This window comes from Loxodonta africana, chromosome X (genome assembly GCF_030014295.1).
Source record: "Loxodonta africana isolate mLoxAfr1 chromosome X, mLoxAfr1.hap2, whole genome shotgun sequence".
NCBI classification, from domain to species: Eukaryota; Metazoa; Chordata; class Mammalia; order Proboscidea; family Elephantidae; genus Loxodonta; species Loxodonta africana.
Genome location: NC_087369.1, coordinates 152,264,115 through 152,289,482, shown reverse-complemented (window position 1 = coordinate 152,289,482; position 25,368 = coordinate 152,264,115). Strand labels below are relative to the sequence as shown.

General features: G+C 38.0%; 1 protein-coding gene across 4 annotated transcripts in view; it reads left to right on the top strand.

Moving 5' to 3' along the window:
* Positions 1 to 22,919, top strand: part of ZNF280C (zinc finger protein 280C) — a 50,306-nt gene extending 27,387 nt beyond the window's left edge. For all 4 annotated transcript variants that reach the window (XM_064277580.1, XM_064277579.1, XM_064277578.1 and 1 more), the window contains 10 exons: positions 51 to 208; positions 900 to 1,000; positions 1,820 to 1,966; positions 8,788 to 8,919; positions 12,685 to 12,995; positions 13,372 to 13,512; positions 16,104 to 16,166; positions 20,591 to 20,709; positions 20,853 to 20,889; positions 21,014 to 22,919. In XM_064277580.1, coding sequence (XP_064133650.1) covers positions 51 to 208; positions 900 to 1,000; positions 1,820 to 1,966; positions 8,788 to 8,919; positions 12,685 to 12,995; positions 13,372 to 13,512; positions 16,104 to 16,166; positions 20,591 to 20,709; positions 20,853 to 20,889; positions 21,014 to 21,029 — 1,225 coding nt within the window. In that variant the 3' untranslated portion in view covers positions 21,030 to 22,919. The remainder of the gene's footprint in view (positions 1 to 50; positions 209 to 899; positions 1,001 to 1,819; positions 1,967 to 8,787; positions 8,920 to 12,684; positions 12,996 to 13,371; positions 13,513 to 16,103; positions 16,167 to 20,590; positions 20,710 to 20,852; positions 20,890 to 21,013) is intronic.
* Positions 22,920 to 25,368: the final 2,449 nt, after the last annotated feature.

Here is a 25,368-nt window from a genome sequence, read left to right as displayed (position 1 = left end):
AGATTTTTTTTCAATCTGAATTTTTGTACCTGGTTAACAATCATTTATAGGTTTATGAACCACATGAAACACCATTTGGAACTTGAAAAGCAGAACAGTGAGAGCTGGGAAAACCACACCACCTGCCAGCACTGCTACCGTCAGTATCCCACACCATTCCAGCTGCAGTGTCACATCGAAAGTACACATACCCCCCATGAATTTTCTAGTAAGTTATAACTTAAGTACTGGAAAATAACGATACTAATGATGTAAACTGTGAGGAAACCTTAAGAGTTCTGATTGAAAAGTAAGAATAAGAAATATACTTTGTAGTTGGAGGGCAAAATTGAAAAAGACAAATTTTAACTTTTATGTAAATAAAATAGTGACCTTTTAAGATAAAATCAGTTACTAAAATTGAAGTCTCTCTTGGAAATAATTCGTTAATAGAAACTCCCTTGGCATAACTCATGTATTATATGTAAGGGACTAAATTAGAAAACTCAAGATTCCCTGGTTTTCAAATATGAAATCAATGGCTTTGATTTAAACCTTTAATAAGAAAAGTAATTACAATGATAGTTAAAACCACAGAGCCTGGAGCTAGACATTTTGGTTCAAATCTCAGCTCTGCCTGTTAATACAGCTTTGAGATTTCAGGCAAATTACTTAATCTTCCTATACCTCAGGTTCCTCATCTAAAAAACGGGAATAATGGTAGTACCCTTCTCAGTGATGTTACGAGAATTAAGTAAGTTAATAGAAGTGCTTAGAACAGTGTTACAGAGTTAACAACTGTAGATTTGTTAGAACCACCATCACCACTATGACAGGTATTACTGTTATGGATGTACAAAACTACTTTTTAATTTATATGCATCCTTAAAATGGTGTAATGTCTTTTTTTCTACTTTCAGCAATTTGCAAAATCTGTGAATTATCATTTGAATCAGAACATACTCTTTTACAACATATGAAGGACACTCATAAGCCTGGGGAAATGCCATATGTTTGCCAGGTATACGCACATTTTATTGTGTACTTAGGTGCTTATTTAATATTTATGTGCCGTGAAATGACATTTTCTTTTGAATTTTTCAACCATATAATTAAATAAAATTATATGGTTGGTTACTAAAATTGAGGACTCTCTTGTAAATAATTCATTAGTGGAAACTCCCTTGGTTTAACTCATGCTCTATGGGGGGGATGGTGGAGTGGGCTGTATTTGGCCTCCAGGCCATAGTTTGTTGACCCCTGTATTAGAAAAAGGAAAGTCCTGCTGGAGAAAGACAAATATAGGGACTTATTTTAGCATGTAGGAAAGAACATAGGCATGCATGCCAAGAAAATAGAAAATATTATTAGTTATAGAAGCCCAAGTAGATGCTTTGGGACTGGTATTTTTCCAGCATTTGAAATGGCTTCCAGTAATAGGAAAGCAAGATAAAGATAAATTTCCACTGGCATGGCCTGGATGCCATTTAAAATCCAAAGAAGTGAATGCTCTGTTTAGCAGGAAAAATTCCTGTAGAATTGTCATACAGATAAGAGGTGTCAGAGCTTGAGAACTCAAGTGAAGCTAGGGGGGTTGTAGATTGAAAAGAAGAAGGGACTCTAACCATGCTTTGGAATGTATCCCTAAACTTCGAAAGATAACTTTTCTGTCCCAAAGATTATTGCTTGCAATAATAGGGTGTTTGGATGTATAGGCAGCAGAGTTGAATTAGTAGTATATAACGTTCTTCTAAACAAATGACTCATCATGGCTACTTTGATGTAATTGTTATCAGTTACAAATTTTTGATTTAAATGAAGCCTTCCTTATTATTTCTAGGTTTGCCAGTATAGATCATCATCCTTTTCTGAAGTAGAAACTCACTTTAGAACGTCTCATGAAAACACTAAAAACTTGCTGTGTCCATTTTGCCTCAAAGTTAGTAAAATGGCAACACCCTACATGAACCATTACATGAAGCATCAGGTGAGATTTACTGGTTCTTATTTGTTCATATTGTCTTAGGACATTGGTTCGATTCGTTCTAGAAAGAAAGCATAGTGTTCCAAATGACACAATTTATAATTTATGCTGAATTGCTTGAGAAACTTCTTTTCCTTGTCTGTTTTCTGGTGATTATGGGACTCATAAATAGTGAAAATTCTGAAAGGTGTCTAGAAATAGGCAGTGGCATCACTAGGGGCGTGAGGATCTTATCCCCTGACACTATCAAAGGGAATGACACCAAAATGACCCAAGGATCCAGGTGCTGGTGGCAGATGGGCTAGTGTTGCCAGGGGAGGGGCCGTCAAGACAGTGGTGGCACTAGAGTTTCACCCATCACCCAGTATGGTAACACGTCACCCCCCATCACCTGCCAGTCACTAGGGTTAGCGTCACCCAGTATGGTAACTCATCACCCTTCAGTCAGGGTGTGGTAGAGGAGGGTCTCCACCTTGGCCAGTGGGAGAGGGGAAGAGCTGTGGGGAACAGTGGGGGGTGGGGCCAGGAGGAGGGCCTCTCTGTGCTGCTGTGTGGGGGGCAGGGCTGGGTCGCTCCATCCACGGGGATACCTGGCCAGCCCTGTCTGCCATGGGAAGTGGGAGGTGTGTGTGACACCATGAGTTACTGCACTGGGTGACAGCAACCCTAGTGATGCCACTGGAAATAGGAACCATAGAGTGGAGGGAAAAAGAGAACATCAGTGGAATATCTAATCAGGGTTAGATGATTCAGGGTCTAAGAGTAGTGGGAATGGGAATAATTTTGAAAATAGTTACCAGAAGCAGGGAACAAGATTAGTTTGATCTGAGGAAGATAGTATTGAACAGAAAGTTTCTCTTCAAAGTTTATTTCCATTTTCTGTCTCACTTTCTATTTTGAAAAAGCACATGGTTGTCATTGGTGACCCAGAGTGGTCTTTTATAACAGCTAGTGACAAAGGAAACAGCACTGATACTTATTACTAGATATGTGAACTATGCCAGTGAACTATATTTAGGCTATCACTTGTTTCCTGGATGACTTTTGCCAGTTATACTATGTAATTTCTGAGGTACAAGAATTAGTGCTTGCACTTTTCCCTTGAATTCTGATTTTATGCTTACTGGTTCTTTTCCTGAAACAATTAGATCTTCCTTTGTCTGGGCTAAAAGCATCGATGAAACATTCAGCCTATTCTTAAGTGTTTGAAAGAGTAATAGTGCCTTTGCCAAAATCAGAAGTCAGTGGATTTACTGAATCTGATCATGTAGTCAAGTTTTGCCTCCGCGCTGATAAGCTCATGATGTTTTCTTATTATTGATTGCATTGTCGTGACAAATTTATTCAGCACTGGCACTAACATTGCTTTCAATTCTAGTCAGTGGATAATCATGAAATCAACTCGTGGTTGTTCATTGGAAAAAATCATGAAAGTAGAATTTGCAAATACATTGAGCATCACCTATGTTACGAATTAGATGGTACCAGCAGTAGCTTCCTTATCTTTGTATCGTGATACGCCATCTCCCCCTTGAGAACCTCTGGAAGATCTATTCTAGGGTTTCCCCAAGAGTGTTCCATCAAATGTTAAAAGGCATTCCCCTCAAAAATCTTGCTGCTAAAATAAATTTGGTAAATGACTGGATTTACGTAGTTTTTTTTTAATAGGACTTTTCAGAGCTTTTAGTGTGATAATGGACATTGTAAATCTCTAAGCAAGTGCTGTAGTATGTATCGTTCCCCAAATTTATTGGACCATTAAATTCTTATTTGCACAATACCTGTTAACATTTCTTGAGGAACAGAGTTTGGGAAGCACTGTTCTTAGTGCTGTATATCTTTTGGCCTTTGATTTTGAAAAGAAGAATGAGATGAAGCAGCAGCCCTGACTCTTTCATTATGAGACTTTTAACGTAATTTTTCCCCGATGCTTTACTAAGCTCCAGACTGAAATGTAGATATGGGGAGAATGATATATGCCTAAAAAGGTAAGAAAGAGGTGGGTGGGCCCACTATGTGGGCTGTGTCTCTTAAGTGGTTTACATGATCTATAGTCATCTTCATACCCTAAGTTGTACATCTTAACTTGCCATGTGTGTAAGAAATAGTTAACCCAGCAGATCTGAGTTGCTTAAACTTTGCACGTTTTCAAAAGGGCCTGCTTACATAATTGGCTAACTCCTGGGAATTGAGCCCTTGAAATGTTCCCTGTGTTATTAACTGATAAAGAGTTCCCAGTTAGTTGGTAACTGATCTGAGATCCTGCTCTGGATCTTTTCGCTGTAATGAATCATTGCTGTTAGTATAACAACAACTGAGTCCTGTAAGACCTAGCAACCTGGGAGTGATCTTGGGGATACACCATGAGTGCCCACTTTTTTTTTTTTTTTGGTAAATTTAGAGTACCTTGGAGGTAGGCAAAGGAGCCCTGGTGGTGGTGCACTGGTTAAGCACTCAGCCGTTAACCAAAAGGTCAGTGGTTCAAACCCACCAGCAGTGCCATGGCTCCACAAAAGACCTGCAGTCTGCTCCAGTAAAGAAATCCTATGGGGCAGTTCTACTCTGTCATATAAGGGGCCCTATTGAGTCAAAATTGACTTGACAGCACACAACTGTAGCCAGCAGTAAAGAGGAAAGAATCTATTAATAAATAAGAAGGATCATCAGGCATCCTTCAAGGTATTTTCCGCTTGCATAGTTGTTTACAAAACACTTGAAAACAATAGCTGAACAGTATTATAAACTTGTAATTGAGGTGATATTGCTGAAACAATATTAGGTAATAAGAATTGTTGAATCTGTGGCTCATTTTGGAGCCCCTGGTGGTGCGGTGCTTAAGTACTTGGCTACTGACTGAAAAGTTGGCAGTTCACACCCACCAGCTGCACCACAGGGGAAAGGTGTGGCATTCTGCTTCCATAAAGATTTATAGCCTTGGAAATCCTATGGAGCAGTTCTAGTCTGTCCTATATGGTCACTGTGAGTTAGAATTGATTCAACAGCAGTGGGCTTGGATTTGGATTGGCTTTACAGCTCATTTTATTCTCTTTGAAGGCTTTGGTTGTAACTTTTCTTGAAGAAGAGTGCATTATTACTGAGAAATTTTAGAGCTAACAATCAATCCAGTTGGTATGATTTAAGAATGGATAAAACATTTCAGATGTGTTAAATAAGCTCATTAGATCTTTAATACTGCTAAGCAGTTAATATATACTCAAATCACCCAAACAATCTAGTATGCTTGTCAAAAAGTTCGACCAGAAACAAACCCCTTGCCATCGAGTTGATTCCCATTTGTAGGAACTCTCTAGGACAGAGTAGAACTGCCCCATAGGGTTTCCAAGGCTGTAATCTTTATGGAAGCAGACTGCCACGTCTTTATCCCACAGAGCAGCTGGTAGGTTCAAACTGCCGACCTTTTGGTTAGCAGCTGAGTGCTTAACCACTGCATTACCACGGCTCCTTATAAAAAAAATTCAACACAGTTTTTTCTCTACCCTTAGAACAGGTAAGTTTCTTGAGCTGAACATCATGTTATAAATATACCGTATCAGCATCACCATTAGCTCACTGATGTGTAAGACTTAAGGCCAGCTAAAGGAATAGTAGGTGAAGTGTCTCCCAACTCAAGACCCTAGACAAGTGCTCAGTGAATGAAATGGCAGGCATTTTTAAACAAGTTATACCTGCTGCTCATGCACACTCCCTGTCTCTTGCTGTCTGCCTCACCATTTATTTAGCAAGTATTTATCGAGTGCCTAACCTATGTCAGGGACTGTTTTAGGTATTGGGATACAGAAGTGAACAAAACAAATTTGCACCCTCTGGAACTTGCATTATAGTAAAGGAAGATAGTAAGCATTGTGTGTGTGTATTAGAACGTATATGTGTGCCAGCTGGTGATAAGTACTATGGGAGGAAGATATAGGAGGATAGGGGGTGCCAGAGATTAGGAGGTGAAGAAGTGGTTTCTGTGTTATATAGGGTGGTCAAAGAAGGCTTATCAGAAGGAAATAAGGGAATAAACCATATTAATACCTGGGATAGAGTGTTCCTATAGAAACGGCGTGGGGAGTGTGTCTGACCTCCTCCAACCCCACAAGGGGGAAGGAAAACCAAGATCAACAGCCCAAGGCTGATTCCTATGAGGCGAGGTCAGACACACCACCTCTCTGCCATCTCTACCAATTCTAACACCAACTGTCTCTCCCACAGCACTGTACTGGTTCGATAATCCATTGCAATGGCCACACAGAAGTCAAAGACCATACTCAAAATTATGGGGTTTATAATAAGGGAAGTAACAGTTACAGTTTAGGCTCAGGAATACTCAGGATGCAGTTCTTTCATCAGGACAGCCTCTCCCCAGCAATGCTCACAGGCATGCCTCTCTCTGGTCCTCAGCCTCTGTCCAAAGGCACTCACTCAGCTTTCTCTGTCTTTGAGCCAGGAAGCCCACTGTGCAGTCTCCTGCTGCTGGGTCACTCTTGCTGGTCTCTCCTTCCTTCCTGGTGGTGGGCTCTTCCTCTCTGCTCTGGGAATTGGCTCTCTTTTAAGGCAAAACTGACCATTCCCCTTGGTAGGCCACAGTTACCCTATCACACAATCACCTGGGTGAGAGTTACAAGCTCATGGCTGGAAAGGCCACACACAAAAGTAATTAATCACACCGCAGTTCCAGGCAGAGGAAACAGTTAAGAAATCAGTGAAGTGAGCGTATACCTAGGGTGTTAATAGATGGCAACGAAGCCAGTGCGGCTGGAACACGGTAAACAAGAGCAAGGAAGAATAAAATAGTAAGAAATGAGGTTGTGGCAATAGAATGCAGGCCAAAGCATGTAGGGCCTTGTAATCCGGAGTCAGGACTCTGGAGTGTTGTGGAAAGCCATTGGAGGGTTTAAGTATGTAAACTACCTGCAGTGTTTTAAGACCACTCTGGCAGTTATGCGGAGAATAGACCATAGGGAAAAGGGTAGAAACAGGAAGAAAATAGGAGGTTATTGCAGCAGTCCAGGTAAGTGGCTTGGACCAGTATGGTAGCAGAGGTTGGAGGTGATGAGTAGTGGAAAGATTATGTTTTTTGAAGGTAGCACTAACAGGTTTTATTAATGGGTTGGATATAGGGTGTGAAAGAGTGACCAGGGTTTTTTGTCCTTAGCAGCTACAAGAATGGAGATCTCATATACTAAGATATTGGGAAAACTGGAGAAGGAACAGATTTTTTTTTTTTTTTTTTTTTGCTGGGATCAAGGGGAGGAAACCCTGGTGGCATAGTGAGTGGTTAAGTGCTATGTCTGCTAACCAAAGGGTTGGCAGTTCGAATCCGCCAGGCACTCCTTGGAAGCTCTATGGGGCAGTTCTACTCTATTCTATAGGGTCACTATGAGTCAGAATCGACTCGACGGCACTGGGTTTGGTTTTTTGGGTTTGGGGTCAAGGCGGGGGGGGGAACCTAGAATTCAGTTTTGTCTGTTGATTTGAGATGCCTATTAGATATCTAGTAGTAATGCTAAATAGGCAGTTGATTATATGCTCTTTAAAGCCATGAAAAACTGAATATGGTATAGATATAAGTAGAGAAAAGATTTCTGGTAACTATTTTTTTTTTTTTATACTCTGGCAAACTTTTTATCTGTCCTGTTGTCTTGGTATTGTTTCTTAGCAGAGTTTTTTTCCTCTTCCCCTCGAGCATATAGGTCAATCTGTTTATGTTGCCTGTATTTATGACATGATCTAATGCACCACAGTTCTGAAATGCTCTTAAGATGGAACTAGAAGAGTAATACAAACACTATTATATTTATATATTGCTTTGAACTTTGTAAAGAACTTTTATTTATCTAATGCCTCTTGTGCGCCAGTAAGTCTGCTAGGTACTTACATATACATTGCCTGATTTGATTTTCGTAAATGTTTATATTTTATATGGGAATAGTGATGGGTCTGTAGAGATAAAACTTTTAGAGAAACATTGTTTTGAATTTACATATACAATATATATTTTTAAATTGAGAGCATAAACGTAAAGATTGTAGTTGATAATATATAGCACAAAGAACACCGGACTAGTCATTTAACCAGCTGTGGGCAAGTGACTTAGATTTTTTTTGGATTGTATTTCCCATCTGTGAAATAATAATAGGACTGGGTTTGAGAAGGCACTCAAGTCAAGAGGTTCTCAAACAGTAGATTAGGATCAGTTGTTCTAATTTATGCCTCTCTAACCACACACTGGTCTAATATCATAGCCACTAGCCACATGTGGCCATTTAAATTTAAATTAATTAAAATTAATAGTGGACACCGTATTAGTCAGTGCAGCTGTAGAACATTTCTGTCATTGCAGAAAATTCTGTTGGATAGCACTGCTTTATTCAACCATTTCTATAACAACTTTCTTGGGAGTCTCTGCTTAGATTTGTTTAGAAAATTCAATTTATTTTGCCAACTTGTGAAACAAATACTAATGACAAAAATTTAAAAGAATTTACTTTTGTAAGGATAAAAATATAATATAGCTCATTTTCACAGTATCATGTTTGAAAATTGATCCTTCAAATTTATAATAATTAAAATATCTTTTCTACTACAATTGGTACGAGACTTTTTTCTTAAGAACCTAATTGATAGAATTTTCATGTTGGATGCCTATATGGTAACCCAAATCCTAATGCAAGGAGTGCTTTTTTAAAATGAAATCATATTTTGGTATTATTTATGGTGGGAGATGGTAAAGTACTAGTTTTAAAAATATTCAGATGTTAGAATTAAGAGCAACTTCAGGTCCCAGGATTTGTTTGGTAGAAATTTTTTTCTATAAACAGAAAAAAGGAATACATCGTTGCCCAAAATGCAGACTGCAGTTTTTGACATGCAAGGAGAAAACCGATCACAAGGCACAGCATCGGACATTTATAAAGCCAAAAGAACTGGAAGGATTGCCTCCTGGGACAAAAGTGAGTTTCAGATTTGTTATATTTTAACATCTTGTATGATAATAGAAATAAACTCCTGCCTGATTTTATCTCTTGAATAAATATTAAAAGTTAATTTCTGATTCTTACTGTGACTTTAATTTTAGGTTTTATCATATGCATGTTCAGAAAGAAAAACTTCTAACTGTTGTTTTTGAGTTCATTGGCATGTGATATGTTGGAGTGGTATTCCTTTGTAGTGAGTTGTCTAGATCAACTGTAGACTGAGTCAATCAGTTGTTTCAATATTATATAGACTGTATTTGACCTATGCCAGTTGGCAGGGTATATGTCTGTGTCAGCTGCTAGACTATTAGGTGTTTGAGATCAAGGGTCGTGTTTAATTTATCTTTGTGTCTCCAGCATCTGGCATTGTTATTTGAATGCCATAGGTTTGTTGAAGTTGATGTTACGGAATCTACTCTTGAAGCAAGTTCTGCTCCTGGAATTAGCGTTGCTGTTTTAAGTGAGCAAACACGTCTGACTATACACTGATCATTGTAATTTCCTTTTTCCTGTTTGTCTTATATCTGTTTTCTCTGACTTATTTATATAAAGTCAGCTCTCGAATATTTGCTCCAGTGGAGGGAAACAGAGGTATGAATAATCCAAAATGAAATAATCCCCAAACATTTATGTTTGGCTTTGAATGTGGGTATGCCCACTATTTGAATTAACTAAAACAATACTAGAGAAGTTACCAGTATCTGCAGTCCATTCATTCCATGCTGTCACTAGACATGCAGAACACTGAACAGTACAGTTCTCTCTCAAAACGTATCTAGGAAATGGTAGTACTGAGATTTAAGCTCAGGCCTCTTGACTCCTAGTCTAGCGCTTTTTGTATGATACCAAATGACATGCACTTTTTCATAGGACTTCCTTATAGGCTGCTCGTCAAGTACATGGGCCGAGGGGAGTATTATAGTCAAATGATTAAAAAGAATGTTTGTTAGGTGACTCTGTTTTCCATTATCAGTGATTGGATGTAATCAAACATTTTCTGAATACTAAATGCTAAATTTTATGTTAATTCCCTGTGAGGAAATTATGAATATTATTAAATGCCCCATGCTGTATGATGAATTTATGTCACCTCCCCCCTAACCATTGGAAGCACAAATCCTGCCTAATGAGCCCCTAGAAAGAGAAGATCACATTTATTGGATATCTGTTTATTTTATAGTTACCAAAGGTCAATGCAGGCCTTCCCAGAGTTATTTTTTCAGGCTTTGAGATGTAAATTTTTACCTCTATATTTGTGAAAGTTTTTAGTTATATCAAAGCATGAAAATATCCCATGGAATGTGCTCTTTTGATATTCATACAATTTGCATTAACTACTAATTATCCATTAATACCTGTGTTAACATATAATTGCTATCAATACAAAGCTGTAATATTAAAACCATAAATAAATGTCAAGGTAAATTTTATTTAATTCGTGGGACCAGACTTACCTGATTATAGTTTTTCATGGATAAGAATCAGCATGGGTCCAATCCCCCAAATGTGAAGATTAATCCAGTCCTCACTTTCCCATTTCTCAATCATTCTCACACCAGCCACCCATATGGCATATTGTCTGACCCTAGCCACTCAGAGCTAGGGCAGATCACACAGGTTAAAAGGACACCATCCTTCAGAGTGCCAAAACAGGCAGATGGCAGCCACAAGTTTGGAGAGTCCACATGACACCCTCACTTTCACCTGCTGGTTCCCCCTTCTCCTTTAAAAAAAAAAAATCAGTAATTTACTGGAACAACTCACAGAACTCATAAAAAGCCCTGTACTTACAATTATAGATTTATAATAATAAAAGGGTACAATTCAGGGTCATCATAAGGAAGAACTGCACAGGTGAGGTCTGGGAGGGTTCCCAACAAGGAGCTTCTGTGTCTCAAAGAGGGCCCGTCACCTTCCTTTACCAGTCGGGAAGCCCTGTGAGCCTTCATGTTCCGGGCTTTTATTGGCCAGCCCTGCATAATAGGCTGCATCATGCCTCCTGAGCCTAGTTGGTACCGGTCTCCCAGGTGAGTCTTTTCTAGTCTGACCAGCACCCGCTTGCCAGCACGAATCCTTAGGTGTGGCCTGGAAGTCCCAGACCGAGGCACCCCAGTTACTCCAAGGGATATTTCTCAGGAACCAAGGATAAAGGCCTTTACTGTGGGTAAAGCTTTGTATTGCAGTGTTGTTTTTGTAACAGCTTTATTGAAATATAATTCACATACCATACAATTTACTCATTTAAAGTGTACAATTCAATGATTTTTATCATATTTACAGAGCTGTGCAAATATCACTATCATCAATTTTAGAACATTTTCATTACCTCCAAAGAAACCTCATACCCATTAGCAGTCACTCCCCACTTCCCCCTCCGCCAGCCCCTGGCAACCATTAATCTATAGTCTGTCTATATGGAATTGCCTTTTCTGGACATCGTATATTAATGGAATCAGACAATATGTGGTCTTTGGAATTGATTTCTTAGCATAATGTTTTCAAGATTCATGCATATTGTAGCATATACATAAATACTTCATTCCTTTTTACGGCCAAATAATATTTCATTATATGGATATACCATATTTTGTTTGGAGCCCTCGTGGCACAGTGGTTAAGAGCATAGGCTGCTAACCAAAAGGTTGGCAGTTCCAATCCTCCAGCCACTCCTTGGAAACCCTATGGGGTCAGTTACACTCTGTCTGTAGGATCGCTATGAGTTGGAATCGATTGGATGGCAACAGGTTTGGTTTTTGGTTTTGTAGTTTGTTTATCCAATTATCAACGGACATTTGGATTGTTTCCACCTTTTGGCTATTATGAATAATGCTGCTATGAATATTCATGTCCAAGTTTTTGTATGGACATAGATTTTTTATTTTTCTGGATATATACCTAGGAGTGGAGTTGCTGGGTCATAATGGTAACTGTCATTTTGAGGAAATGCCCAACTGTTTTCCAAAGTGACTGTACCATTTTAGATTCCCACCAGCAGTGTCTAAGGCCATTTTCTCCACATCCTTGCCAACACTTAACTGTCTTTTTTATTGTAGACATCCTGTGGGTGTGAAATGATTGCTCATTGGGGTTTTGATTTGCATTTCCCTCATAACTAGTGATGTTGAGCATCTTTTCACGTGCTTATCGGCCATTTATCTTCTTTAAAGAAATGCCTAGTCAGATGCTTTGCACATTTTTAAATTGAGTTATAGTATTTTTATTAATTGAGCAGTAAGAGCTTTTTATACATTCTAGTCCCTTATCAGAGATATGATTTGCAAATATTTTCTTTCATTCTGTGGGTTGTCTTTTCACTTTCCTGATTGTGTCCTTTGAAGTATAAAAGTTTTCGATTTTTATGGAATTAAATTCATCTACTTTTCTTTAGTTGCTTGTATATTAGGTATCATATTTAAGAAACCATTGCCTCACCCAAGGTCACAAAGTTTTCTTGTAACAGGTTTAGTTTTAGCTCCTACAATTTGGTCTTTGATTCATTTTGAGTTAATTTTTATTTGTAATATGAAATAGGGGCTAACTTCATTCTTTTGCATATGGATATCCAGTTGCCCCAACACCATTTGTTGAAAAGACTGTTCTTTTTCCACTGAATTGTTTTATCACCCTTATCAAAAATCAGTGGACCCTACATTCTCCAGTTTATTATTTAATAAAGTGATATTTTTAATACTAATGTGATGCTTAATTTCCTAAAGTCATATATTACTTTCATTTCTATAGGTTACTATTCGAGCTTCACTTGGACCTCTACAGTCAAAACCATCAACTAATCTGGTTTCCAGTAGCACTCCAAGCACTTCTCTTCAGGTCTTACCTCCAAATTCTAAAACTAAAGCTGCTAAAAATACCACAAAATCTAATGCAAGTAAATCTAAGACAAGTAAACCTCATGCAGCTACATCCACTGCAGTCACACCTAAAGCAAGTAAGGCAGGCCGAGTTGGATCTAAATGCAAACCACCAACCTTTTACAAGCAAAAGAAACAGCGCAACAGAAAAAGTAAAATCAGCGCAGCTTTGAAGAACATAAGGTACTATCTTTTATTCCTAATAAACAATATTAATTTAATCTTAAGTATTTTTTTTATTAAAAGTTTATTTTAATATAAATTTGCCGGGTCACAGAACCTCCTGCACATTCGTGTGATATCACTTACTTGGCATAAAGGCCGGGCAGATAATAAAAAGGTGTTTATTCTGTAATTGTCATCTATTACACTAACCTTATATCTACCTTTGCATTTATATCTTGGGATATTTGAATTGATTAATCTTTTTTTTTTCCTATTCTAGCTTGTTCCCAAAGTAAATATTATAATTATTTATTGAAAAATATTTAAATATCCTGGCTTCAATTAATAAAATGTTAATGCCATATGTTGTTGCCATTTTCTTTGTCTCCATAAGGTGTCTTCGGGGAATTCACAAGTGCATTGAGTGTCGTTCCAAAATAAAAGATTTTGCAAGCCACTTTTCTACATATGTCCACTGTAATATTTGCAAATACAGCAGTCACTGTAGCAAAGCTTTTGTAAATCACATGATGAGGTGAGTTAAACATGAAAATTGCCCATCAAAATCTTTCACTAAGGAAGTTTGTTTTTAGAAAACAAAGTTGTCCTATTAGAAGCCAGTTTGTCTCATCAAGCAGCTAAAATGGTCTAGCTGTAGGAAACTTGTAGTATATCACCAAGTACTGTCTTTCACCATAGTAGCTTATGAAATTACTAGGACAAAAATGATAAGAACAGTTAGACTAATGAAATGAGAGTAGATTTGTTAGGGAAATTTGTTTTTTTGTGGGCATTTTTTTTCTTACAGGTCTTTCAAAAAATGATTATTTTCAAATATACACTTTAAATATTTCCAGTATTTTTATCAAGTAAATGCGTGTAACCACATGAGTGGTATCCTCTTCAAAGTACTTACTCTGAGAAACTCCAGGTTTTGCAATGATGTTAAGAACATTATTGGGTCAGAGTCCCTCTCTTTCACTCATTAATCTGTCCTTCCTTTCATCCGTCCATTCCTCTTTCAAGCCATCCGTCTTTACATTCATTCAGTGAAATGAGAGACTAAGGGATATTTTGATCATGATGCTACTGTTGGAATTCCTTTTCATACATTGATTCAAATTGATATTTGAGCACCTACCATGTACTGTATGCTAGGGAAAGCCTTCAGAGCCCACATTATTTCCTTTGGATCTCATTAAAAAAAAAAAAAAAAACTAGTGCCATCTTGGATCTCATTAGTAGGTGTTTATTCCTTCAGGATGTATTTTTTTTAATAACCAAAAATTGTTCCGATATAAATCTGATAAATTGATTATTGAAATTAAGGTTGTTCCAGAAATAAGGTATAACCAAGAAAAATGATTTCTTACAGATCCTATCATAGCCTCTGTGTTACTTTCTGGTCATAATCAGCTACCGCTTTCAAGGATTCGCCCACCTTTTTTGATGACTTCAGCATCTGTCTCAGGGGGGTTTTACCCCCTTGATGATCAGCCTGACCTCATGGTACCTGATTTCTTTAGTACCAGCACTTCATATCCACCTGTAACTTGTTGTACCCCCTTTCTCACCACTGTCCCATTTTAACCTCATCTGCAGTACTCATTTATTTTGAATTCGCATTCCCCCGTGACTTTCAGGGCCTTGATCCCTCTCCAGTCCAGCAGCACCCATCAAACTTTATAGTGAACCTCAGCCTCTAGGTTATCTGTTTTGAATGCAGCTTTGTTTTGTCCTGGAGTCGTGCACATCCTTAGCCTTTATTCTAGGCCAATTCACGTTTTTGATCTTTCCTATACTCACTTCTAAACTACTAAGCTGTGCCTGATTTAATCAGCTCTGCATCCGTGATCCTTAACTATGATTGGGTCCTGCCTTTTTAATTTTTTTAATACTTCTTTATTTTTATCTCCATCATCTGTATAAACCTTTTTCAGTAACATCAAGAGTTTATTCTTGTCTCAGTTGTTAGCCTTGCTTATGACTCAATTTATCCTTTTCATCTTTCCCAAAGTTACCTTTTTTTCTAATTCATTTTTTTTTCTGTTACCTTCATCAGGACATTAATCTCAGAAAACAAACATCCCGTCTTCATTCCCTCTACCTTCATTTCACCTCTGTCTCTACCACATTCTTTCTGCCTACAAATATTTTCAGGTATATTTTTTTTAGGATGAGGGAGATTTGCCTTTACTTATTTCCTTGTTTTCCTTTTACCACCAACATTTGTAAATAGCTTATTTGTCATTTCTTTACCCTTTGCAACTGGAATATCACCCCCATTTATCAGCTAAAACTGCCCCTTTAAAGGTTATTGGTCATGTCCTAATCACTAAATTTAAATGTGTGGTAAATGCAAGCTAGGACTAGTGCTTCTCAAAATTTAGCTTGCATAAGAATCACCTGAAAAGCTTGATTAAAAAGATTCCTGAAATATTTTGGAAAAGGGTAGCAATAATGAAGGCGCACAACATGAAAAATATAATTAGTGTTACTGAAGTTGTTGTATCAGCAAATGTTTGGTGTGTGTATTTTCACCACAGTAATGGAAAAAAAATTCCTGACTCCCACGACGAGGGATAGATCCAGTAGGTTTCCAGGTGGGGCCTGAGAATTTGCATTTCTAATAAGCTCCCAGGTGATGCTGATGCTGCCCGTCCATTTACCACACTTGTAGTAATACTGTGCTAGGCTAATCCTGGCTAATCCTGCCTGGCTTTCTAATACGGGAAATCTTTCCTTATCCGTTTCAAAGGGGTATAAAAGCCATTACCAGTCACTACAAAGTTTGGTTAGTGGTTTTCTGTTCTATACTTAGGGGAAGCATTGTTTTAACTTACGAGCTCTGCTTCCTTTAATTTGCTTTTTATAAAAGCCTCTTAGTAATTGTGGAGAACTCTTTAAGTGTTTGATTTTACAGATGGAAGACAATGGCATTTAGCTTGGGTAGTGTTTACTTCCAAAATCTTCCAGATACTCCCCCTTGCATGCACACACATACACAAAACCATATTAAGGTAAGAAAGTGATTATTATTATTAAAAGTTTATATTATAGCATAATTATGTTATTCATAAATGTACAACTTACTATAAAATTAATTTTTTTTGTCTGTCTCTCCAGCTGTCATAGCAACCATCCAAGTAAACGGTTTTGTATTTTTAAGAAAAAATCAGGACCTATCAGGTAACCACTTGATTTTTTTTCATCCTTTCTGTTGAAAAATTAGAATAACTTTTTTAACCTAATATTGTGGTGCCTAGTTTGGAAATGTAAATGATTGCTACTGGATGTGACAGAATTCTGTTCATTATATCCTTAGACCAAAGGGAGTAAAATAGCCTGTCTGCTCTGGCTAAAGTTTGTTCTAGTGATGTCAGGCATTAAGATGAAATTTTCGTGTATTTGCATTCTAAAGAACAAAAATAAGGTTCTCTGACAATATTTGAATATTAAAAATATGATTAAGATACCTAATAAAGTGACTCCATCATCCATCAGCTTGTCATACTTGTGGTGGCTTGTGTGTCACTATAATGCTGAAAACTATATCAAACGCCAGTAGGATCACCTATGGTGGACAGGTTTCGGCAGAGCTTCTAGACTAAGACAGACCAGGAAGAAAAGTCTGTCAGTCTACTTCTCAAAATTAGCCAATAAAAACCTTATGGCTCACAACAGAATGTTATCTGATACCGTGCTGGAAGATGGGGCCCCTAGGTTGGAAGGCACTCAAAATACACAGTGGCCACTATGATAGACTTGAGAATACCAACAATCATGACGATGGTGCAGGAATGGGCAATGTTTTGTTCTTTTATACGTGGGAGTTGCCCTGAGTTGGAACTTGATGGCAACAAACAATGACATTAAAATGCCTGATACTTGTTCAGTTTTGAAGCAAATTTATTAAACCACACTAATACTTGAAATCAATATATAGACTTCTTAATTCTTAGTTTTTTCTTTTTGAAGTAAAGAAAAGTACACAACTTGATTACTATGCAGAAAGAATTTTTGATGAGTAATAATTAATTTTGCTGGCACCACATATTTACCTCAATCCACTGAACATCGTTTTTTGACATTCTTCCTTTGTTTAGTTATTTTGCTCATGTTGGCATTGCTACTTGAAATACTAGTTTCAAGATCTTTATAGCACCAGGCTAAGACATAGATACAAGTTTAGCCAATACTCGTTTTGATGCTTTAGGTTAGTGGAAAGGTGAAAGAGGGGATAATTTTATGTCTCAGGACCTTTGTATTTGTTATTCTCTCTGCCCGTGATACCTGTATGATTAGCTCCCTCACCTCCTTCAGGTCTCTACTCCAGTGAGTGAGGCTTTCCTTGGCAACTCCATTTAAAATAGCATCCTTGGTGAGGAGTGAGCTTCTTGGATCAGGTGGACACTTGAGACTATGTTGGCATCTCCTGAATGGAGAGGAGATGAGAGGGTAGAGGGGGTTAGAAGCTGGTGAAATGGACACATAAAGAAAGACTGGAGCAGGCTGTCTTATTAGGGGGAGAGCAGTTGGGAGTGTGTAGCAAGGTGTATATAAGTTTTTGTGTGAGAGGCTGACTTGATTTGTAAACTTAAAGCACAGTAAAAAAATTTTTTAAAGTGTCCTTTTCCCTGTGTCCCACCCCCAGCACTCCCTATCTCCCATAAACTTTTTACTATCTAACATACTCTGTATTTTACTCTTACGTTTACTGTCTGTCTTTTCGCTATAATATGTGTTGTTCTGATATTTGTTTATGCCAGATATTTTCCAGGCATTGAATGGTGCCTGGCACATAGTAGGCACTGAGCAAATATTTGTTGAATAAATTAATGTATATGTTGAAAACAACATATGTGAATGATGGGCCCCACCTACAGTGTTGGACCAATAGCTCACAGCCAGAGAAAAGTTTTTTAAAATACGCTAGCTCTAGGGTTGCTACGAGTCAGAATCGACTCGACAGCAGTGGGTTTGGTTTTGGTTTTTTGGTTTAGTGCTATTTTTAAAACATTACTAAATTCAAGAAATGAGAAAAGAATAAGCTATACTAGACATATACTGAAAAGATCTTATAAGAATGAAGTCTTATTGTATTCTAAAGATGAGACTTTAATTTGAGTTTTACTGTACCTTATTGTTGTCAAGCTAAGTTACGTGCTTGGCTTTTAAATTAACTATATGATTTTAAAGACCTGAGAAACCTTTTTTCAACTTGATTAGGTCTCAAATTTAAATTGAATATTGGTCAAATTTCTGTGTGTGAGACTTAACATATTTATAATTCTTAAGAACAATTTTTTGTAATTACTGTTTTATTGGAATGAGATGTTCATTCTTTAGCTACTTATTGTGCGTCTATCATGTATAGAACAGTGTAGCAGGTCTTGTAAAGATGACAGTGATGAAGAAGAAGGCTTAGTACCAACCTTCAGGGAATGTATAGTTTGTTGGAGGGAAATAAGGCATGAACATAAATAACTGCAGTAATACAGGGAGGATTGTAATAAGTGCAGTGATAGTTATTGAAATCTAAAGGAAGAGAGTTTTCTACTGATAGGAAGAGGCACAAGGGTATTCTAGTTGGAAGAAATAATATGAATAAAGGTACAGAAATGAAAAAGTAGAAGGCATACACAGGGAATGGCTAGCAGTAAAGTTTGGATGGAGCACAAAATCCATATAGCACAATAATAAGATGGGAAGTCTGAGGGAATGAAAACTTTTTGAGCTTAGATCCAGACTGTGAAAGCCTTGAAAACAAGGCTAAGGAGTATGGACTTAATTTGGAAGGCATTTTTTAGGAAACCATCAATGTACTGAGTAGAATCAAGGGTATTGAAGGAAGATTGGTTTGAAGGAGGGGTATGAAAGGTGAGTTGTAGCTGCATGAGTCACATAGACTAGTTAGGACTACTGTGGTAGTTACAAGATTTAATAAGGTCCTCAGTTGATGTGGAGCTGTGGTTGCACAGTGTGTAAGAGCTTGGCTGCTAACCAAAAGATCAGCAGTCAACTCAGCAGACATGGATTGGACTGCCAGTGGGTTGGAGAGAGATGCTGATGAGGAGTGAGCTACTTGCATCAGGTGGACACTTGAGACTATGTTGGCATCTCCTGTCTGGAGGGGAGATGGGAGGGTAGAGGGGGTTAGAAACTGGCAAAGCTGTCACGAAAGGAGAGACTGGAAGGAGAGGGCGGGCTGACTCATTAGGGGGAGAGTAAGTGGGAGTATGTAGTAAGGTGTATATAAGTTTATGTGTGAGAGACTGACTTGATTTGTAAACTTTCACTTAAAGCACAATAAAAATTTTTTTACTAATGAAATCACCAGGAAAAACTTCTTTAAAAAAAAAAAAAAAGGTCGGCCATTCGAACCCACCAGCAGCTCCGTGGAAACCCTATGGGGCAGTTCTGCTCTGTCCTGTAGGGTTGCTATGAGTCAGAATAGACTTGACAGGGATTTTTAGTTGAGATGGTGAAGTGATATTACATCTTGTTTTAGAACATGGGCTCTGGAATCAAAAAAACTCAGTTTGAAACCTGGTTCTGACACTTACCTGGTCCTGGCCTTGTCATATTCCTAAAACTGACCCTGCCCTTTATAAAAAGGTGATAATTATAGCACCCACCTCTTTGGGTTGTAAGATTTAGATATGTCAGAAGCCCTTAGCCTGGCACAGAGTAAGTGCTCAATACATTGTTAGTATTATGAAATGTTTGAAATACTGAATGTTTCAAGGAAGAAGAGAGTCAGAGATAATTACAGTTCTGGGTCTCAGCTGTCAGGGTAAATGGCATCCTAAGAGAAACCAGTCAGGAAGTTGATAATTCAGGAGTGGCAAGTGGAGGTTGTACCTGATTTTAGTTTTATGAAGGTCATTTTTGATGTGCAGTGTGACATCTAGATGTAAATACACAGCAGGCTGTTAGACTATAGTCTAAGATACGCTATTTGTTTTTATTCCTATACAGGTGAAATACTTAAAGTATGTGGTGCACTTCAAAGGCATATTTATGCTTTGTTAATAAACTTAATAATAATAATCACATTACATGATATATTATTAAAGCCTTCACACTTCTTTTCTAATTTTATCCTCACTTAAATAAGACACTAGATTGTAGGCTCCGTTAGAGCACAGACTGCCTTTTATTGTTCATCGTATCCATGGTACCTGGTAGTACAGTATGTATAAAGCAGGTCCTTAGTAAGTATATACTGAATGAATGAATGTTATATCTTTGTTTTGCAGATGGGCAAAAGCACAGAAAGACTGTGAGTTGCCCAAGTTATACAAGTTGTTAGTGGAGCCAAGACTAGGCTGTAGGCCTCTTGACTCCTCGCTTTTAGCAACCAATATGAGAAGGAACAGTTTATAGGCACAAATAATTTCTGTAAATAAATGGTAGCATAATTTGGACATTAGCAATGGCATTTTTTAGATAATCATATCAGTTAACATCAGGTTTATATAACAAATAGGAAAATGATAGTCATGACACATAAAGGAAATTACAAGTTATTACAGAGAAGAGTAATTATTGAACTTGTCTGTGAATTTTTATAAAAGATAAAAACTTTCTACTGCTTTCTTTTTCCATAGGGGCATTACTCTAGTGTGCCTTAATTGTGACTTCCTAACTGATTCTTCTGGTTTAGATCTTATGGCTAAACACTTAAGTCAACGTAAAACTCATACTTGCCAAGTTATAAAAGAGAGTGGTATGTATATATAATTGTATTGCTTTATATTTTTTATTTATTTGAATATATTTGATCAGCCACAATATAGGTTCTTTATTAAATTGAAAGTCTCACTAGTCATATATGCTGTTTTAAATGTAAAACTTTTCTTCTGATTTTAGTTTCTGAAAATACCTCAACTTCTGAACCCACTTCTACGTAAGTTTAATTTTCATGCAGTGTATTTTACTTTGATGGATTTTAGCACTGTTGCATTTTTTTAATGTATCATTAATAGAAATGAAAAATATTAAAGTGTTTTGTTTTTTGTTTTTTTTTAAAGCTGCTTGTTGAAATAGATTCCTGCTCTATGGAGCTCGTGCAACCTGGTGCAAGACAAGTTGGAATTTCCTAAGTTCAAAGTTCTGAAGTGTATTCTTACACAAAGGCAGTTTCCTAAGTCGAAAGTTCTGAAGTGTTTTCTTACACAAAAGCAGTTAAATAGCCAAGTTCATGACACTAGCTTTCATTTCTCAGCTCTTTTCAGCTTTCAGATGGCACTAGATTCTTATTCCACCTTATCTTTGTGTCAGGTTAACATATCTTAACATCTGTTTCTTTTCTCCAGTTGGCTCTCTCTCCAAAAATAATTTTTGTTGCTATGGCCTTTTCTTACTTTGCTTAAAATAATTTGTGTTTTTCTCTGCTATACTTGCCTTTAGAATATTACATTCCAAACGATATGGCTGTTCATCTTTTTTTGTCTGTTTTGTCTGCTTTCTTTGTTAATTTCTATAAGTCTTACATTTTTAGGTCAGATAGCTGTCTTTTTTCCCATTCCTTGTCTGTCATTGTTCTATTTTTCGTATTTTTCAGATGCAGAAGCAACACAGAAATTTCAAAAAATATCCAGGGTACTCCTGGACAGTGTCCCCCTTCGATGGACACAACTGATGCCTGTTCTCTCTTTCCAAGGAATGTGAATAATTTGACTGTGAGATCTCCTCTAGTTTGTGGCCTCAAGAAATCATATCTTGGGGAGAGTACCTTTCTACATGACTGGCCTCCTACCAGGCTGGTCCTGATTTGGCCAGAGATGACCTCAAAGCCCAACAAATTGAGCACATCTCCCCACTCTGGGCTTTGGCTCTTGATCTTGAGCTTATGGGTCGATTCTAACCAAGAAAAGGCCGTCAAATCAGTGCTTCAACATCCAGGTTGAAGTTTAATCATTTTGGCTGCTGCCCTTTAATCTTCCTCTAACATGCATGCAGTCCAAGGAATACTAAAGTTCTGGTTGTGTAGAGACCAAGGCTACTTTCATGTTCTTAGAACAAGTTTCTAAAATTACAGTTCCAAAGTTATAATTTTTTGTACTGTCATTTGAAGTTTTATCCAGTATTAACCCTAGGAATTAATCAGCAATATTATATTCAATTTTTCTCTTTTTTTTTTAATTTAATTCAATTTTAGTAACTTGGTTTTGTGTTTTCTCTAAAGCTTTTGGTGTCCACTTTGTTATGTATGTCTACTTTTATGCTCTTCTTTTTTAAAACTTTTGTCCCATGCTTGTTTTGTTAAGAATTTCGAGATTCCTTAGACTCCTCTATAGATTTTAGGTAGCTACCTATAGGGTTGCCATGGAAACCCTGGTGGTGTAGTGGTTAAGTGCTACGGTGGCTAACCAAAATGTCAGCAGTTCTAATCCACCAAACTGCTCCTTGGAACTCCGTGGGTCGGTTCTACTCTGTCCTGCAGGGTCCCTGTGAGTTGAATTTGACTCAACGGCAACAGATTCGGTTTTTGGTTTTTTAGGGTTGCTATAAGTTAGTATCAGCTTGACACCACACAACAGCAACAACAACATCAGTTGGTAGCTGCTTAATTTGGCAGTTGTTCAGACCAGTAGACATTATTACATTCTCTCTCTATCTCAGCTGTCATTACTAACATCTTAAAGCTTGTGAGTTCAAAGGTACAAACAATTGGCAAAATCTCTTCTTAACAGACCTTAAAACAAGTGTTGAAGTTACATTTCTGTATGTCTAATACATAATGTAGTTCCTTCGGATAAAGATAATATATTCAAAAATATTGGGACCAAAAATGCACTTGTTTCTTGCCCATATATATATAGATGTATATTTTTTTTAATTTGGTGTTTGTTTATTTTGGTTACATTGAATATAGATTTGCTGAACAGTTTTGATGTAATTACTTATTTTTTTAATAAAATTTGAATTACTTGAGTGCCTTGGTGTAGTCATTTTCTAACAACTTCTTATAAAAGCTACAGAATGGCTTTGCTTGTTTCATGGAACCCTAATCACTTGGCCTGCCAGCTGAGAGCTTTATCTCTTTAGTTCATCTTGCACTTTTTCCTCCAGCACAATTAAAACCTCAGTATTTATACTTTACTGATTTCTTGAATTTTAAAGAGTAGCAACATTCCCTTTGTGATCTTAAAAACCATGAAGACAGGCAGGCTCAAAAGTTGTGATGACTCCGATCATTAAGTCGTGTTTTTTTCTAAAATCAGAACTTCCTGAATTTTACTTTGAAATGGATTACTCCTTGCAATTTATCATCAAAAGAGGTTAATCCATTAGTTTTAGTTTTCCAATCTGATTTCTGCTGTGAATGATTTTCCAAAATCTGCAAAAGTGGCTTGGTTCTTAGTAGTAGTAGTAGACATGGTGATATTCCAGTCTTTAATTCCTTATCTTTCTTTAGGATGTTTTCTCATCCACCCCCTTTCTACTTTTTTTTTTTTTTAGGTTTCAAACTTTTGCCCAGAACTAATAGTGTCTTTCCATTATTAACATAAATTTTCTTTTCATTCACAGATATTTTCTCTGCTTTGGTCATAGTGGAAAAATCCGGTAGACCACTTTCTAACTATAGTGACATTGTAGGAGGGGTACTGCTTTGTGGGTGCAGAGGAGGCTAGTAGAGGATAGGGCCTGAGAGATCGTGTGGATCATTAGGGCCTTATAGGCAAGTGTAAGGATTTGGCATTTACTCTGAGATGGGAAGCTATTAGAGGATTTTGAATAGAGGAGTATTTCGTATCTCAATAAAATAAATGAGGGAAAAACCCTTAAATACAGAATAGTTTCATAACAGGATCACTCTAGCTGCTGTCTTGAGAATAAGCTGTAGGGGGACAAGGGCAGAATCAGGGAGATCAGTTCGGTTATTGTAATAATCCAGGTGAGAAATGATAGGGGCTATTTTAATTAGCTAGTGCTGCTATAACAGATAATACGGGCTATAACAGAAATACCGTAAGTGGATGGCTTTAACAAAGAGAAGTTTATTCTCTCACAGCCTAGGAGGCTAGAAGTCCAAATTCAGGGTGTCAGCTCCGGGGGAAGGCTTTCTCTCCTTCTCGGCCTTCTCATCAATCTTCCCTCTGCCTAGGAGCTTCTCTGTGCAGGGACCCCGGGGCCAAAGGACAGGCTCTGCACCCAGCACTGCTTTCTTGGTGATATGAGGTCCCTTTCTCTGCTTGGTTCTTTTTCCTTTTATCTCTCGTAATATAAAAGGGAAAACCCTGGTGGCGTAGTGGTTAAGTCCTATGGCTGCTAAGCAAAAGGTAGGCAGTTCAAATCCACCAGATGCTCCTTGGAAACTCTACGGGGCAGTTCTACTCTGTCCTATAGGGTCGCTGTGAGTCTGAATCGACTAGGCAGCGGGTTTGGTTTTGGGTTTTTGAGATAGAAGGTGGTACAGGCCACACCCTAGGGGAACTCCCTTTACATTGGATCAGGGATGTGACCTTAATGTTACAATCACACTCTAATCCTCTTTAGCATAAAATTACAATCCCAAAATGGAGGACGACCACACAATACTGGGAATCATGGGCCTAGCCAAGTTGATATATATTTTTGAAGGATACAATTCAATCCATGACATTCCACCCTTTGGCCCCCAAAAGATCACATCCTTGCAACGGGCAAAACATCTTCACCCAATCATACCATAGCAAAAGTCTTAACTCCAAGTCCAAAATCCAAAAATTCCTCTTCATCTGAAAAATCTAGAACACAAGTTATCTGCTTCCAAAGTACAATGGCAGAACAGGCACAAGCTAGACATTTCCATTACAAATGGGAGAAACTGGAGGAAAAGAAGGCATAATAAGCATCAAGCAAGTCAGCAGAACACAGTCCTCAAGGCATTTAACATAATCCTCTGTTCTCTGAGACAATTTACACAATGGCCCTGCCCTCCAGGCTCTAGGTATGGGCCACACACACTGGATCCTGAATGGAGGTTCCTCAGCCCTGGGCTTCAGCTCCACCTTCCATGCCCACTGGGACAGCAACTCTGCTCCCTCGGCTTTAGACTCACCATTCTTCTGGTCTTACCTGAGTGGTGACTCCACCCTTTGAAACCCCAGAGGTCCTGGCTATCCCTTTTGAGACTGAGGCAGCTCGGCTTCTTGTGTTCCTTGTCTCTTCTGCTTCCTGTGGCTTCTGGGTCCTTGGGCCTCAAGCCCACATCTGCCCTGCAGGGGCAAGTGTTCCAAAGCTCTGTAGCTCCACTGGTATGTGCCTGGAGGCACCCCACTCTGCCAAGAAGCCTCCTGGACACAGGCACTCAGCTCTCTCTCTCCATGGGTCAGCTCCAGTGCTGTCTGGCATTGGTCTGGTTGTGCTGCTGCTGGTTCTCTGTCACTGCTGCTTCTCT